Source organism: Ovis aries, chromosome 7 (assembly GCF_016772045.2).
Source record: "Ovis aries strain OAR_USU_Benz2616 breed Rambouillet chromosome 7, ARS-UI_Ramb_v3.0, whole genome shotgun sequence".
In the NCBI taxonomy this organism is placed as follows: Eukaryota; Metazoa; Chordata; class Mammalia; order Artiodactyla; family Bovidae; genus Ovis; species Ovis aries.
Window position 1 is genome coordinate 4,076,046 of NC_056060.1, and position 15,097 is coordinate 4,091,142.

At 40.0% G+C, this 15,097-nt stretch overlaps 1 protein-coding gene across 1 annotated transcript in view; it reads right to left on the reverse strand.

The window, feature by feature from the left end:
• PGGT1B (protein geranylgeranyltransferase type I subunit beta) overlaps positions 1-15,097 on the reverse strand; it is a 58,713-nt gene that overhangs the window by 34,732 nt on the left and 8,884 nt on the right. Inside the window, exon 2 of the mRNA XM_015096697.4 lies at positions 12,488-12,606. Coding sequence (XP_014952183.2) covers positions 12,488-12,606 — 119 coding nt within the window. The remainder of the gene's footprint in view (positions 1-12,487; positions 12,607-15,097) is intronic.

A 15,097-nucleotide genomic window follows, 5' to 3' on the forward strand; every position in this document is an offset into this window, starting at 1 on the left:
TTTGCTAAAAACTTTTCAATTGATAGGGCTTCCCTTGTGGCTCAGCTGGTAAAGAATCTGCCTGCAGTGCGGGAGACCTGGGTTCGATCCCTGGATTGGGAAGATCCCCTGGAGAAGGGAAAGGCTACCCACTCCAGTATTCTGGCCTGGAGAATTCTATGGACAGTTCATGTGGTCGCAAAGAGTCGGACATGACTGAGCGACTTTCACTTTAGATTGGTAAGCCATTTAAGACTTGCTAATGCCTCGTGAGTCATAGAAAGGCCCGTACCCTTTGACTTGGTAATGATGCACATGAATATCCACTCCAGTAACTTCAAATATGAGATGATCATATGCACAGAAACACTCAGGGTAGCATTTTGATGATAAAAATTTTGAAGTGACACAGAAGTCCAATGGGTTAAATATATAACATATTGCACCTACTCAAAGAAAAGCAATGTATCTACTCTATTAAAAGCAATGATTTGGGGAAACTGCACAGTAACACAGAGAAATATATATTATCAAGTTAAGAGAAAAGCAGGATACAAAAATATAGGTGTATTAAGTTTATAATTAGGAAGTGTACTTATCAAAGCTTCAAAGGGAATAAATATAATATTTTATGGGACATGAATAAAGCTGAATTTTGTCTTTGTCACTGTTGTCATCACAACTCACCACAAACTTAGCAACTTAAAACAACGCTCATTTATTGTGCCACAGTTCTGTAAGGTCAGAAGGCCAAGGTAGGTCTCCCCAGGCTAAAATATCTGTTTTATGCTGTAGGGCTACATTCCTTATTGGAGGTTCTGGGGAACAATCTGCCTCTGAGTTCATTTAAGGTTGTTTGGCAGAACCAAGTTCCTTGCAGTTGTAAGACTAAGGTCTCTACTCCCTTGCCATGTCAGCTAGGGCACGCCCTTACCTCCCAGAGGGCACTCTTGCCATCTCCTGCTATGGGCCCTTGCATCTCAGAATAAAGCAATGGGGTCCCAATCCTTCTCATGCTTAGACTCTCTCTAGCTTCTCCTTCTGCAGCATCTCTCTTTTGTCCTCCTTCCCCGCATTTTTCTCGTTTGTCTTCTATAATAAGGGCGCATGTGATTATACTGTGACTGTATGTGTAACAACCACAGACAACCTCCATATTTTAAGATTAGCTGATTAGTAACCTTAACTTCACCTGCAGCATCTGTAGTGCCCCGAGTAGTGCTTGACTGAAAAACCAGGGAACAGGAATTATGGGGGGAGAGGAGGTGACATCTTCAGAATTCTGCCTAATACTCTTTCCATACTCCAAACTGGATGTAACATTGTATTTTTTAAATTAAAAATAAATTATCCCTTCCTTACCAAGCTACGAGTGCCTCTATCCTTTTAGTGTCATTTGTTTTAATCCATCTTGAATTGGGTGAGGGGTAATGTTAAACAATATACTGTCCTAGGTCCTGTATTTTATCTGAACCCTAAAAAGTTTTACTATTATTACTTAAACTTTTGCAATCAGCTTTTCCTTTTTCCCCTTTGGATTGCCTTTCTAAAAGTTATCCTTTCAAGCTACTGATCTGCTGACAGTTCTCTATGAAAATCAAATCCTATTTCTACTTTTGATGAAAGAAAGCTCTGATTCCATGTTTCAGGTTTGAGTTTATACTTCCCTTAAGAAACCTTCTGGAGCCCCCACAAAGTCAGTTTCATATCGAGGCTGATATATAGTAGGGGCTTCATAAAGGAAAGTTTCTTTAAAATAAAAATATCTTTTCTTCCATTTTCAAAAGGGAGTACACATCATCATCTTAAAATATTCGTCAGGCCATTCTTTCTGGTTCCTGTCAACATTTGTCTGCTACTATGAAGTCTTTTATAATGCTAGTAAGCTTACCTATTCATGATAACTATTCAAGTATAAATATGCAATTTATTACAAATTTACAACTGAATGCATATTCAGGATAAAGTTTAAACTTCTTTGGTAGGTGTTGCAACAGGGCATCAGAGGGCAGACACACTGAAACCATACTCACAGAAAACTAGTCAATCTAATCACCCTAGGACCACAGCCTTGTCTAACTCAATGAAACTAAGCCATACCCACAGGGCAACCCAAGACGGGCGGGTCATGGTGGAGAGGTCTGACAGAATGTGGTCCACTGGAGAAGGGACTGGCAAACCACTTCAGTATTCTTGCCTTGAGAACCCCATGAACAGTATGAAAAGGCAAAATGATAAGACACTGAAAGAGGAACTCCCAGGTCAGTAGGTGCCAATATGCTACTGGAGATCAGTGGAGAAATAACTCCAGAAAGAATGAAGGGATGGGGCCAAAGCAAAAACAATACCCAGCTGTGGATGTGACTGGTGATAGAAGCAAGGTCCAATGCTGTAAGAGCAATATTGCATAGGAACCTGGAATGTCAGGTCCATGAATCAAGGCAAATTGGAAGTGGTCAAACAAGAGATGGCAAGAGTGAACGTCGACATTCTAGGAATCAGCAAACTAAAAGGGACTGGAATGGGTGAATTTAACTCAGATGACCATTATATCTACTACTGCGGGCAGGAATCCCTCAGAAGAAATGGAGTAGCCATCATGGTCAACAAGTGAGTCCGAAATGCAGTACTTGGATGCAGTCTCAAAAACGACAGAAGGATCTCTGTTCGTCTCCAAGGCAAACCATTCAATATCACAGTAATCCTGAAGAATCTAAGCTACTCCATTTTGTTAACAGAAAAACTCCATTCAGTAAGGTTCCGGGAAAAGAGCCTTTGGAAATCCCCTGACCTCACCCCCACCACCCACGAGCCAATCGGATCCAGACCAGAATCTCCTGACTTAACGTTCAGGAACTTGTGGTCTACCTAGGTAATAGGGACCAATCAAAAACCAACACACAACCCTTTGAAAGAAAGTGACCAATCAGACTTCCTGCAACCTAGACATTTTTTCATGAACACTCCCTATATAAGCAATGTAACCCAAAACCCAGGGCTCCTCCCTATAGCTGCTGCATCGGTTAACGGTGGGAGCCCCAGCTCGAGCTTGGTAATAAAGACTCTCTTGCTTTTTGCATCATATATCGGCTCCCTAGTGGTCACTGGGAGATTTCGTGACTTGGGCATAACAATCCAAGTCTAGCCCTAACCAGTAATGCTGAAGAAGCTGAAGTTGAACGGTTCTATGAAGACCTACAAGACCTTTTAGAACTAACACCCCAAAAAGATGTCCTTTTCATTATAGGGGACTGGAATGCAAAAGTAGGAAGTCAAGAAACACCTGGAGTCACAGGCAAATTTGGCCTTGGAATGCGGAATGAAGCAGGGCAAAGACTAATAGAGTTTTGCCAAGAAAATGCACTGGTCATAGCAAACACCCTCTTCCAACAACACAAGAGAAGACTCTACACATGGACATCACCAGACGGTCAACACCAAATCAGATTGATTATATTCTTTGCAGCCAAAGATGGAGAAGCTCTATACAGTCAACAAAACAAGATCAGGAGCTGACTGTGGCTCAGATCATGAACTCCTTATTACCAAATTCAGACTTAAATTGAAGAAAGTAGGGAAAACCGCTAGACCATTCAGGTATGACCTAAATCAAATTCCTTGTGATTATACAGTGGAAGTGAGAAATAGATTTAAGGGCCTAGATCTGATAGATAGAGTGCCTGATGAACTATGGAATGAGGTTCGTGACATTGTACAGGAGACAGGGATCAAGACCATCCCCATGGAACAGAAATGCCAACAAGCAAAATGGCTGTCTGGGGAGGCCTTACAAATAGCTGTGAAAAGAAGAGAAGCGAAAAGCAGAGGAGAAAAGGAAAGATATAAACATCTGAATGCAGAATTCCAAAGAATAGCAAGAAGAGATAAGAAAGCCTTCCTCAGCGATCAATGCAAAGAAATAGAGGAAAACAACAGAATGGGAAAGACTAGAGATCTCTTCAAGAAAATTAGAGATACCAAGGGAACATTTCATGTAAAGATGGGCTCAATAAAGGACAGAAATGGTATGGACCTAACAGAAGCAGAAGATATTAAGAAGAGCTGGCAAGAATACACAGAAGAACTGTACAAAAAAGATCTTCACAACCAAGATAATCACGATGGTGTGATCACTCATCTAGAGCCAGATATCCTGGAATGTGAAGTCAAGTGGGCCTTTGAAAGCATCACTACGAACAAAGCTAGTGGAGGTGATGGAATTCCAGTTGAGCTGTTTCAAATTCTGAAAGATGATGCTGTGAAAGTGCTGCCCTCAATATGCCAGCAAATTGGCAAAACTCAGCAGTGACCACAGGACTGGAAAAGGTCAGTTTTCATTCCAATCCCAAAGAAAGGCAATGCCAAAGAATGCTCAAACTACCACACAATTGCACTCATCTCACATGCTAGTAAAGTAATACTCAAAATTCTCCAAGCCAGGCTTCAGCAATACGTGAACTGTGAACTCCCTGATGTTCAAGCTGGTTTTAGAAACGGCAGAGGAACCAGAGATCAAATTGCCAACATCTACTGGATCATGGAAAAAGTAAGAGAGTCCTAGAAAAACATCTATTTCTGCTTTATTGACTATGCTAAAGCCTTTGACTGTGTGGATCACAATAAACTGTGGAAAATTCTGAGAGAGATGGGAATACCAGACCACCTAACCTGCCTTTTGAGAAATCTGTATGCAGGTCAGGAAGCAACAGTTAGAACTGGACATGGAACAACAGACTGGTTCCAAATAGGAAAAGGAGTACATCAAGGCTGTATATTGTCACCCTGCTTATTTAACTTCTATACAGAGTACATCATGAGAAACGCTGGACTGGAAGAAACACAAGCTGGAATCAAGATTGCCGGGAGAAATATCAATAACCTCAGATATGCAGATGACACCACCCTTATGGCAGAAAGTGAAGACGAACTAAAGAGCCTCTTGATGAAAGTAAAAGAGGAGAGTGAAAAAGTTGGCTTAAAAGCTCAACATTCAGAAAACGAAGATCATGGCATCCGGCCCCATCACTTCATGGGAAATAGATGGGGAAACAGCAGAAACAGTGTCAGACTTTATTTTGGGGGGCCCCAAAATCACTGCAGATGGTGACTGCAGCCATGAAATTAAAAGACACTTACTCCTTGGAAGAAAAGTTATGACCAACCTAGATAGCATATTCAAAAGCAGAGACATTACTTTGCCAACTAAGGTCTGTCTAGTCAAGGCTATGGTTTTCCAGTAGTCATGTATGGATGTGAGAGTTGGACTGTGAAGAAGGCTGAGCGCCGAAGAAATGATGCTTTTGAACTGTGAGGCTGGAGAAGACTCTTGAGAGTCCCTTGGACTGCAAGGAGATCCAGACAGTCCATTCTGAAGGAGATCCGCCCTGGAATTTCTTTGGAAGGAATGATGCTAAAGCTGAAACTCCAGTACTTTGGCCACCTCATGCAAAGAGTTGACTCATTGGAAACGACTCTGATGCTGGGAGGGATTGGGGGCAGGAGAAGAAGGGGACGACAGAGGATGAGATGGCTGGATGGCATCACTGACTCTATGGATGTGAATCTGAGTGAACTCCGGGAGTTGGTGATGGACAGGGAGGCCTGGTGTGCTGTGATTCATGGGGTTGCAAAGTGTTGGACAGGACTCAGCAACTGAACTGAACTGAGACAGCACCCTCTAGTGTTCCTATTCAGTACTAGGAAATAAAATGTGGTCTGGCTGATGAACATGATCAAGTCCAGTTCAGAAAAATCTGGATGCTTTTGGGTCGTAACTGCGGCCCACATCAAAACCCTCAGAGTAGGGCCTGAACTAATGCATATAAGAAAGAAAAATAATCCCTGCCTTATTACACAGTCAAAATTGAGAATCACTGATTTGGTGAACACATCCATAAAGTCAAACAAGTTTACCTCGTTATATGAAAGTAGCTTAAACAGCTATGCATCATAAAAACCCAGATTACTTAAAAAATGAAACTGGGTCAACAGAAAGAAAAAGGAGCAGCAGCAAATATGGGCACATGAATGGGTGTAATATACATATGGGCATTTATGTGTGAGTATGTAGTTGTTGTCTAGTCACTGAGTCATGTCCGACTCTTGCGACCCCATGGATTGTAGCCCACCAGGCTCCTCTGTACCTGGGATTCTCCAGGGTAGGCTATTGGAGTGGGTTGTCCTTTCTTCCTTCAGGGGATCTTCCTGAGCCAGGGATCAAACCCATGTCTCCTGCATTGGCAGGTAGGTTCTTTACGACTCGGTCACCAAGGCAGGCCAAATACGTAGAGAGACGTATTAAAGAGTAAAACATATTTAGCTATCAACCATAAAGGAAAACAATCCCTTTATCTGCATGCTTGCCCATTAAAGATAAGTAGTAAGCTACAAAGCTGACTTCTGCTTGATGACTGGGTCATATCTGACTTACAACTTAGGATTTGACTACTAAACTCAAAGAAACTCCAGCCATGCAGAGCATCATAAAGACAATGGATTTAGATATTCTCTAAAAAGCAAGGAAACTCGCAGAATGTAAAACTTTAATGAGAGGTTAAAAAGATTTATTTTCAGCAGAGTTACTCTGCTTTTCATAAGAAAATGAATTTGCCCTCGTAAGAGAAAATTTTATTGAGACAAAATAAAAATACATAAAATATTATATTTAAATGCTTCCAATAAAATATAACTCGAGCTAAAATATCACATTACTAGTGGTGGTGTGCTGCTTATATAATCCAAAACTTGTTTTGGTTATGTTCTTAACATTCTAATTTTCATTTTCAAAGTTATGTTATTGCACTATGCAAAAAGAATTCAAGCGAATGTGGTGATTTTTTTAAAATGTAAAAGTAGACATGTACATTTTATGGCTATAGAAATAATTTCTCACAGGTCTCAAGAAACACAAGGTTTCCTAGTAAAAGAACATCTTATATGACTCCTGTTTCAGGATGTCAAGAAGATCCCCACAAGGTCAATAAAATACTACATACCTTAAAAAACGTTTTTGTATCTATTTCCTAAATCCCACAGATTAGTTTTAGAATAGGACCTAGACCAGTTAAAGAGAAGGCAGGTAGGGGATTTTCTTTCATAGAGATTTGAAATTTAATAGCATTTCATCCAACAAAACAGTAAGTTGAGAATTTGGAACTGCAGGTGGGCTGTGAAAAGACGTGTGGCATAGCATACCAGATAAGCGACTAAGGGCCGCTGGGCACGTAAACCAACCCATGACCGGGACACTATCTTTACATAAAATTCTTGATCTACAATGCCTCCCAAACAAGTGTTCTATAATTTCTAAAAGTTTTAATGCTCAATTTAGCCACATGAAACTATACTTACATTTCCAGCACGTTGTTTAAAATAAAAAAAGGACGCAAACTCACTGAAAGTCTACTAAAAAATTGAAATCAATGAACATTTTACATTTTAATAGTAAACCACTTTATCTACATTTCCAAACACTTAATTATAATTTTTATGAGCTCTATTAAGGAAGAGATATCAGATTTATCTTCCTTTAGACACGTAAGACAGCCTCAGAGTTCTCATGAAAAAATCCGCATCTCACAGAAAAATACCCATGATAAAAAGAGCACTTGGTGCATGGGATCAGTGTAGGGAAACCTGAAAATGAGAAGCAGGAAGCTGCACTCTAACCCTGCTTCTAACATCAACTAGTTATATTACTGTGAGCAAATGATTACTCTCTCTGGATCTTAACATCTACTTGTAAACCGATGGACTATAATATTCCTTGTTTTGTTCTAGCTCCAAAATTGTCTGGTTGTGCCCCTGGTCAGAGAGGGTAACAAAGTCCCCGGGCTGATCCCTGGTGTTTCCTAAATACTTCCTGACATTGATGAGAAGGGCCCCAACCCTCCAATGGTCTGACCGCACTTATTATTAGGATACCACGGGGATCTTTACAATCCTAGGGGATAATTGTGATTAAATATTTACAATGTACTTAATTGCCACACAGAACAGTTTCCACAAGGGACTGTATACTTTCCCAGTACAGCAGCATGGGGACCTGGAGTCAGAAGCCAGGGATTCCAGTCTGACTCTGTCACTGACATCTCTGTGTGACCTCGGGCAGGCCTCTCACTCACTCTTCCTTTCAATGTCTGCCCGACTTCTGGGAAAGGCAGACTGAGGGAAGAACAATGTGATGATGTATTTGAAAACTACAAAATATTAAATAATGCACTGAATTGTTCCTGCCAGCAGCAAAATGTCAATATTTGTGTGTAATCATATAAATTGGCTTCGTTTTTATTTGTGTTGTGTTTTGAAGAGAGGCTGAGATAAAGATTTTTTAACTAAAATTTTTTAAATACAGAATATTTATTGTCAGCATTCAAACAATGCAGAAATATAGAATAAAACTAAAGTACCTTATCCAGCCATCCCCTACCTCTGTTCTCATCTACTTTCCCCTCGACAAAGGCTGTCTATGCATGCTTTTGGAGATTTTCCTATACACTGATGTTAACAGATTGTTAAAACAAAACACCCCTGTACACGTTGGTATTTACCATTTAACCGCATCTGATGAACAGTTTCATGTAAGTACATATACAGATCTACCGCAGTCACCTTACTACAGGGCAGTACTCTTTACTGGCCAAAGCTTATTTAACTGTTTCACTTTTGGTGGATACTTCCTGTTTCTGACGTATTATTATAACAAACAATGCCAACACATGCCTCTACAGAGTTCCGTGCACAGGTACTAGGTTCCTGAGGTTAGCAACAACTTACCACTAACCTGGCGGCTTTAAACAACAGAAATGTATTCTCTTGTAGGTGTAGAGCCCAGGAGTTCAAAATCAAGTTGTCAGCAGGTTGGCTCCTTCCGAGGGCTCTGAGGGAAAGCCAAGTGTATACCTCCTCTGAGTTTCTGGTGGGCATTCCTGATGCTCTTTACCACGCGGACCCACCCCTGAGCTCTGCGTCTGTCTTCACATGGCCTGTCCTCCGTCAAGTACCTCCCTTCCGTTCTCTCTGAAGGACACCAGTCACTCTTCTTGAGACCCTTACCCTAATTATGCTTGCCAAGACCCTCCTTCCAAATGTAGGCACCCTCTGAGGTTCTGGGTGCATATGCCTTTGGGGGACCACGATTTAACTAGATACAACACACACAAGGATATGTGAGGGCAGAAAGTCGCCCTCCTAAAATGCCCTTCCAAAGGGTACAGCACTTTTCACTTCCAACAACAGAGTATTCAAAACTTTTTGGTAAATTGATGTGCTAGGTAAAAAATAATGCTCATCTCTTGTTTCTACTGCATCTCCCTAATTTCTACTATTGGTCGGTCCTCTCTTCATGTATTTAATGGCTATATGTACTTCTTTTGTGGAGTATCTATTCACAAATTTTGGCATTTTCTAAATGGCAATGTGTCATCTTTTCCTCAATCTTTTAACAACTTTTTACAGTTTTGATATTGATATTTTGTCTAATATATACAGTGGCACAATTTCCTCCAAGTCTGTTATTTATCCGACTTTATCTTTCCCTATGTCACATTTAAAAATATTTAATCAAATCTGCCAAATTTTTATTTTATGGTCTTTGGGTTCTGTTTAACACTTTTACGATTTTTAAGTCCCCTAGGATTTTATGTGATATCACAAAGTAGGACAAATAGAGAGTTAGGAGTTATAGAAAGCATTCTATTCAGCTTGCAAATGCCTTACAAATGTGAGAATATTTGAGGAGTCAGAGAATGCTGTAGGCTAAATGTGAAAATACAGAAAAGCAAAAAAGTAGGAAAAGGTATAAGTAATTTACAGTGCAACAACTGCTGATACACAATGATGCACCACACATGAAAAGAGAAAAAAAATCTAAGAGAGGTTCATTCACTGCCCTCCAGAAGTCTACAATTCAGACATGAGCAAAAATATTTAAAGCAACAGGTAAGCAGCAATGATTGAAAAAGTAAAAAATTAGCAATGGGCTTCACTCTGTGAAGTACATGGAGTTGAAAGCACAATGGGAAAGAGAATTCTGAATGATCTCAAAAGAGATGGTAAATACACCCAAATTCAAAAAAATCTTTAACTTTCATCAAAGTATAATAAACAGCTTAATGAACTTCTTCAAAGGAAACGTACCTGTATAACCAGCTCTCTGCTCAGGAAAAAGCACATGGCCAGCACCCAAGAAGCCCGTCCTGCTCCCTTCTCGGCACTCCCCAAAGGCTCACACTGGCTTTACTGACATGTTTACTTTGCATTAATAGAGTAACATACTATATGTCTATCACAAATAGGTTTGTGCCACTCATCCAGATTTCTGTATGCAGGTCTAAATTGTCCTTTGCCATTACTGTGCAGTGATCCAGCGTGTGAATTCCGATACATCACTGATCTACACTGACGGGCAGTTTGCATATTCCTACCCCGGGCTCCTGTGAAAAATACTGCTATGAATGACCATTCCAGTACACATCTTTTGGAGAGTCCATTCTTTCATTTCTGGTTGGCTCTATACTAGCGAGTAGAATCACTGCCACAGAATGTACATTTGTTTGGCTTTAGTAAATGCTGCCGAACAGTGGCTATAAATAGCAGTTACAGTTGTGCAACTTCCTCATCAGCACTCGGTGTTTCCCACCTCTCTCATTTTGGTCATTCTAGTGAGTGCACAGCTAACACAATTATCAGGGATAACGTCACAGCTTCAGATGACAATTGGCAAGGCTCTTGCAACAGAAGATCAAATAATGAGAGAAGTAAGAAGCCTTCAAAACAAATACGGTATTAATTAGCTCAATCATGAAGCCAGCAAACTGTCCTTAAAGGCAGATAAAAATACAAAAGAATGTAGGAAGCACAATGAAAAAAATGACTAGTGCTCTGGTAACTGTAACCTACAGCATGGGTTTCCTACATTTCTAGAGGGACCATAGCTATTTTATTCCAAGGAAATGAGTATCATAAGTAATGTCTAAAAGTAATATATTTTAGCAAAAACTTCTTATAGAATAGCTTTGCTATATACCACAGTGTATAATTTCCTATCTGTACTATGTGAAATATACTTAGGAAACAACAATTTATAATTAGGACATGCATTGTTAGTAAACAAGCAAAAATTACACATAATCTGTAACAAAACTACATCTGTTTAATATTAATATCTAACTTTTTAAAAACTTCCAGACTTTCACTCAGACTAGTGAAAAAAAAAATCTGATTAAAAAGGAAATACAAATTATTTCCATTTTGCAGGTGACTAGAACTTAGCCTCACCTCAGCCACAAGCTCCTGGAGAACGAGAACCATATCTCATAATTTTCAACAGTCCTTCTGTTCAAGTTTAGCAGAGTATTCTTAGCAGAACATTCAATAAATACTACTCAGCAACATGTTGGAATCTATAACTACTCATCAGTATATCACATATGCTGTCTCAAGTCATTGGTGAAAAATGATTAGATTTTATATTAGAATTCTGAAAGATCCAAAATGCCTAACCATTTTTTAAAAAGAATCCATTAATAAGCAAAGACTTTTTAAAATTATAAACAAATACTACAAACTTCAAGAATAATAAAATAGAAAGCTCACACTATGTCCAATGGTATCTGCTAACAGATCAAAGCTCTTTCTTTCTAAATAAAGCTTTGGTTTATTATTTCCCCAAAGCTTACCTGGGTGAGATTACTCCAACCAATGAACCATATCATTAAATTATAAATGCTGACTCATAAAAGAAAGGAAAGCAGTGATCACACATAAGAAGTACATGACTTTCTGGGAGTTTATTAGAATTTCTAACATTTATAAGTTCAATCAATATTTGGTATTTTAAACTTAATGGAGTGAACAACAGAGTTTATAAAACTTATGTGTATTTAACTGATCTGTAATTTATGAATTCTGAGGATTTATTTAATTGATCAAAATATATAAAGGGTTAAGAACCATAAAAATGACTGAAGTATAACCAAGAGTTCTAAGAAACCATTAAAGAAACACTAACGGAACATTAGCGGGGAAAATGGTTAAGAAGTCGGAATGAAACTTTTTGATGGCAAGGAGTTTTTCAGTGAAGAGACAAAAAGAATGGCAGAGAATGAAAAACAGTGAACGCTACAAAACTAACCAAACATGAGCGTGGACCCAGGTCGTCGAGCAGCGGCTGTCAGGGCGGCCGTGCACAGCAGCATGGCGCACAGCTGCGAAGCCCCGCTCAACCTCAGAGCAGCCTCTCAAGGCATGTGCCTACCTTGGCCAGCACCTTGCTCAAACAGAACGGGAGCGCCGCATCACAAGGAAAACGCAGATGAATGAAATACTGGGTTGGCCGAAAAGTTTGTTCGTGTTTTTCTGTACGATGTTACGAAAAACCCGAACGAACTTTTCAGCCAACCCAATATGATAATGGTTTGTGAATACACGAAGATTTCCAAGTCCAACACACGTGTTACACTAGGTACAGCTAGTCACACTAAAAATAAAATGCTAAAAACTCACTCACTGTCTTCTGTGGGAAGGACCTGCAGGGAGTAAATCCACTCTATTATATCATCCTTGTTGACCACATCTAAGGAGTCCAACATATCCAGCCCAGAGAGTGCGAAAAATGCAATAGTCAACCTAAAAAGAAAAAAATATAAAATTCCATCTTATCAAACCAATGAAGTCTTTCTGTTTCAGAAAAACAATAAACTCATTTTAAATTTACAATAATTTAAACAATAGCCCCAACTTGTGAAATCAGAAAAACCCAATTTAGCCTTATAATTTAATAATATCAATCAAATCTTTGTTTTAATTTCTAATAAAGGGACGTTTAAGGCCTAAGAACTCATCTTACTCATCTGAAGTATACATGAATTTACTGAAGCCAGGTTATGAGCAACCTAAAGGCTAAAAGTAGAATTGAGAAAGAATTCCATGCACCTAGTCAGTATATATAAGGCCAAAAGGACGGAAAATATATACAAATCTCAATTTTCACTGATTCGCCAAGAGCAATTTATCAGTTCAGTTGCTCAGTCATGTCTGATTCTTTGCCACCCCATGGACTGCAGCACGCCAGGCTTCCCTGTCCATACTCCGGAGCTTACTCAAACTCATGTCCATTGAGTCGGTGATGCCATCCAACCATCTCATCCTCTGTCATCCCCTTCTTCTCCTGCCTCCAATCTTTCCCAGCATCAGGGTCTTTGCCAAGGAGTCAGTTTTTTGCATCAGGTGGGCAAAGTATTGGAGTTTCAGCTTCAGCATCAGTCCTTCCAATGAATATTCAAGACTGATTTCCTTTATGATTGACTGGTTTGATCTCCTTTAAATCCAAGGGACTCTCAAGTGTCTTCTCCAACACCACAGTTCAAAAGCATCAGTTCTTCAGTGCTCAGCTTTCTTTATAGCCCTGCTCTCACATCTATACATGACTACTGGAAAAACCATAGCTTTGACTGCTGCTGCTGCTGCTAAGTCGTTTCAGTCATGTCCGACTCTGTGCGACCCCACAGACAGCAGCCCACCAGGCTCCCCCATCCCTGAGATTCTCCAGGCAAGAACACTGGAGTGGGTTGCCATTTCCTTCTCCAATGCATGAAAGTGAAAAGTCAAAGTGAAGTCGCTCAGTCGTGTCCAACTCTTAGCGACCCCATGGACTGCAGCCTATCAGGCTCCTCTGTCCACGGGATTTTCCAGGCAAGAGTACTGGACTGGGGTGCCATTGCCTTCTCCTAGATGGACCTTTGTTGGCAAAGTAATGTCTCTGCTTTTGAATATGCTGTCTAGGTTGGTCATAACTTTCCTTCCAAGGAGTAAGCATCATTTAATTTCATGGCTGCAGTCACCATCTGCAGTTATGCTTATACCTGGTGCTTAATTTTTAAGGATGTTAGAATAAACCTATCATTATTCAAATCTGCTTATAAATAATGTAACTCCTTGGGAAAAAAAGGGGGAACAAAGAACACTAAAAATGCAAATGCATTTTAACTCCCATTTCCTAGAAATGAACAGTCTTTGATGAAATACAACACTCTAAAGCAAAATCCTTCCCCTCCAAGACTGTGCACTAAGTCAGAAAGCTAAGCCTGTCTTCTTATATAAAAACTGGTCCCCGCAGTGGTTGCTTATTACAAGAAGAGTTTGTTACATATATAGTTCCTTTCCTGTTGAGATGCATTCTATGGTGTTGTCTGATTGAACATGGTTATCTCAGTTCCACATTCTAATAATTCCTATGACTAATACTGACAAACTAGTACTTCAAATTATCTGGTCTAAAGTCTTCTCACAGAACCACTAAATGCATTCTATAACCTTTTAAATAGAGATCCCAAGAGAAAATTAAGACTTAATGCACTAAGGTAATCACTATATATAATTAACTTCTCTTCTCTGAATTTAGAATAGTATTACCAACTTTAGGAGAAATGGAAAAATACTCACTCATTTTTTTTAAACGTATAATTCTCTCTCTAATCCCTGGTTGAAAAGGCTGGCATCCATTAGTTAACAGGAGGAGAAATCAGAGAGCAATTTAATTCTAACCAAAGCTTAAAGGCAAAAATTAAAACTAGTGAGATACTGGTATACTCAAGAAGACATCCTGGGAGACTTATGTTATCGAGAGATTGGCAAGTGGAAAGTGAAAGTTGCTCAGCTGTGTCTGACTCTTTGCGAAGCCGTGGACTATACAGTTCATGGAATTCTCCAGGTCAGAATACTGGAGTGGGTAGTTTATCCCTTCTCTAGGGGATCTTCCCAACCCAGACTTGAACCCAGGTCTCCCGCATTGCAGGTGGGTTCTTTACGAGCTAAGCCACACGGGAAGCCCATTGAGAGATTATTATTATGTATTAGGCACTGACCTGGAGAAGGAAATGGCAACCCACTCCAGTATTCTTGCCTGGAGAGTCCTAGGGACAGAGGAGTCTGGTGGATTGCCATCTATGGGGTCGTACAGAGTCGGACACAACTGAAGCGACTTAGCATGCATGCATGCATTGGAGAAGGAAATGGCAACCCCCTCCAGTGTTCTCGCCTGGAGAATCCCAGGGACAGAGGAGCCTGGTGGGCTGCCGTCTATGGGGTTGCACAGAGTCGGACACGACTAAACCGACTT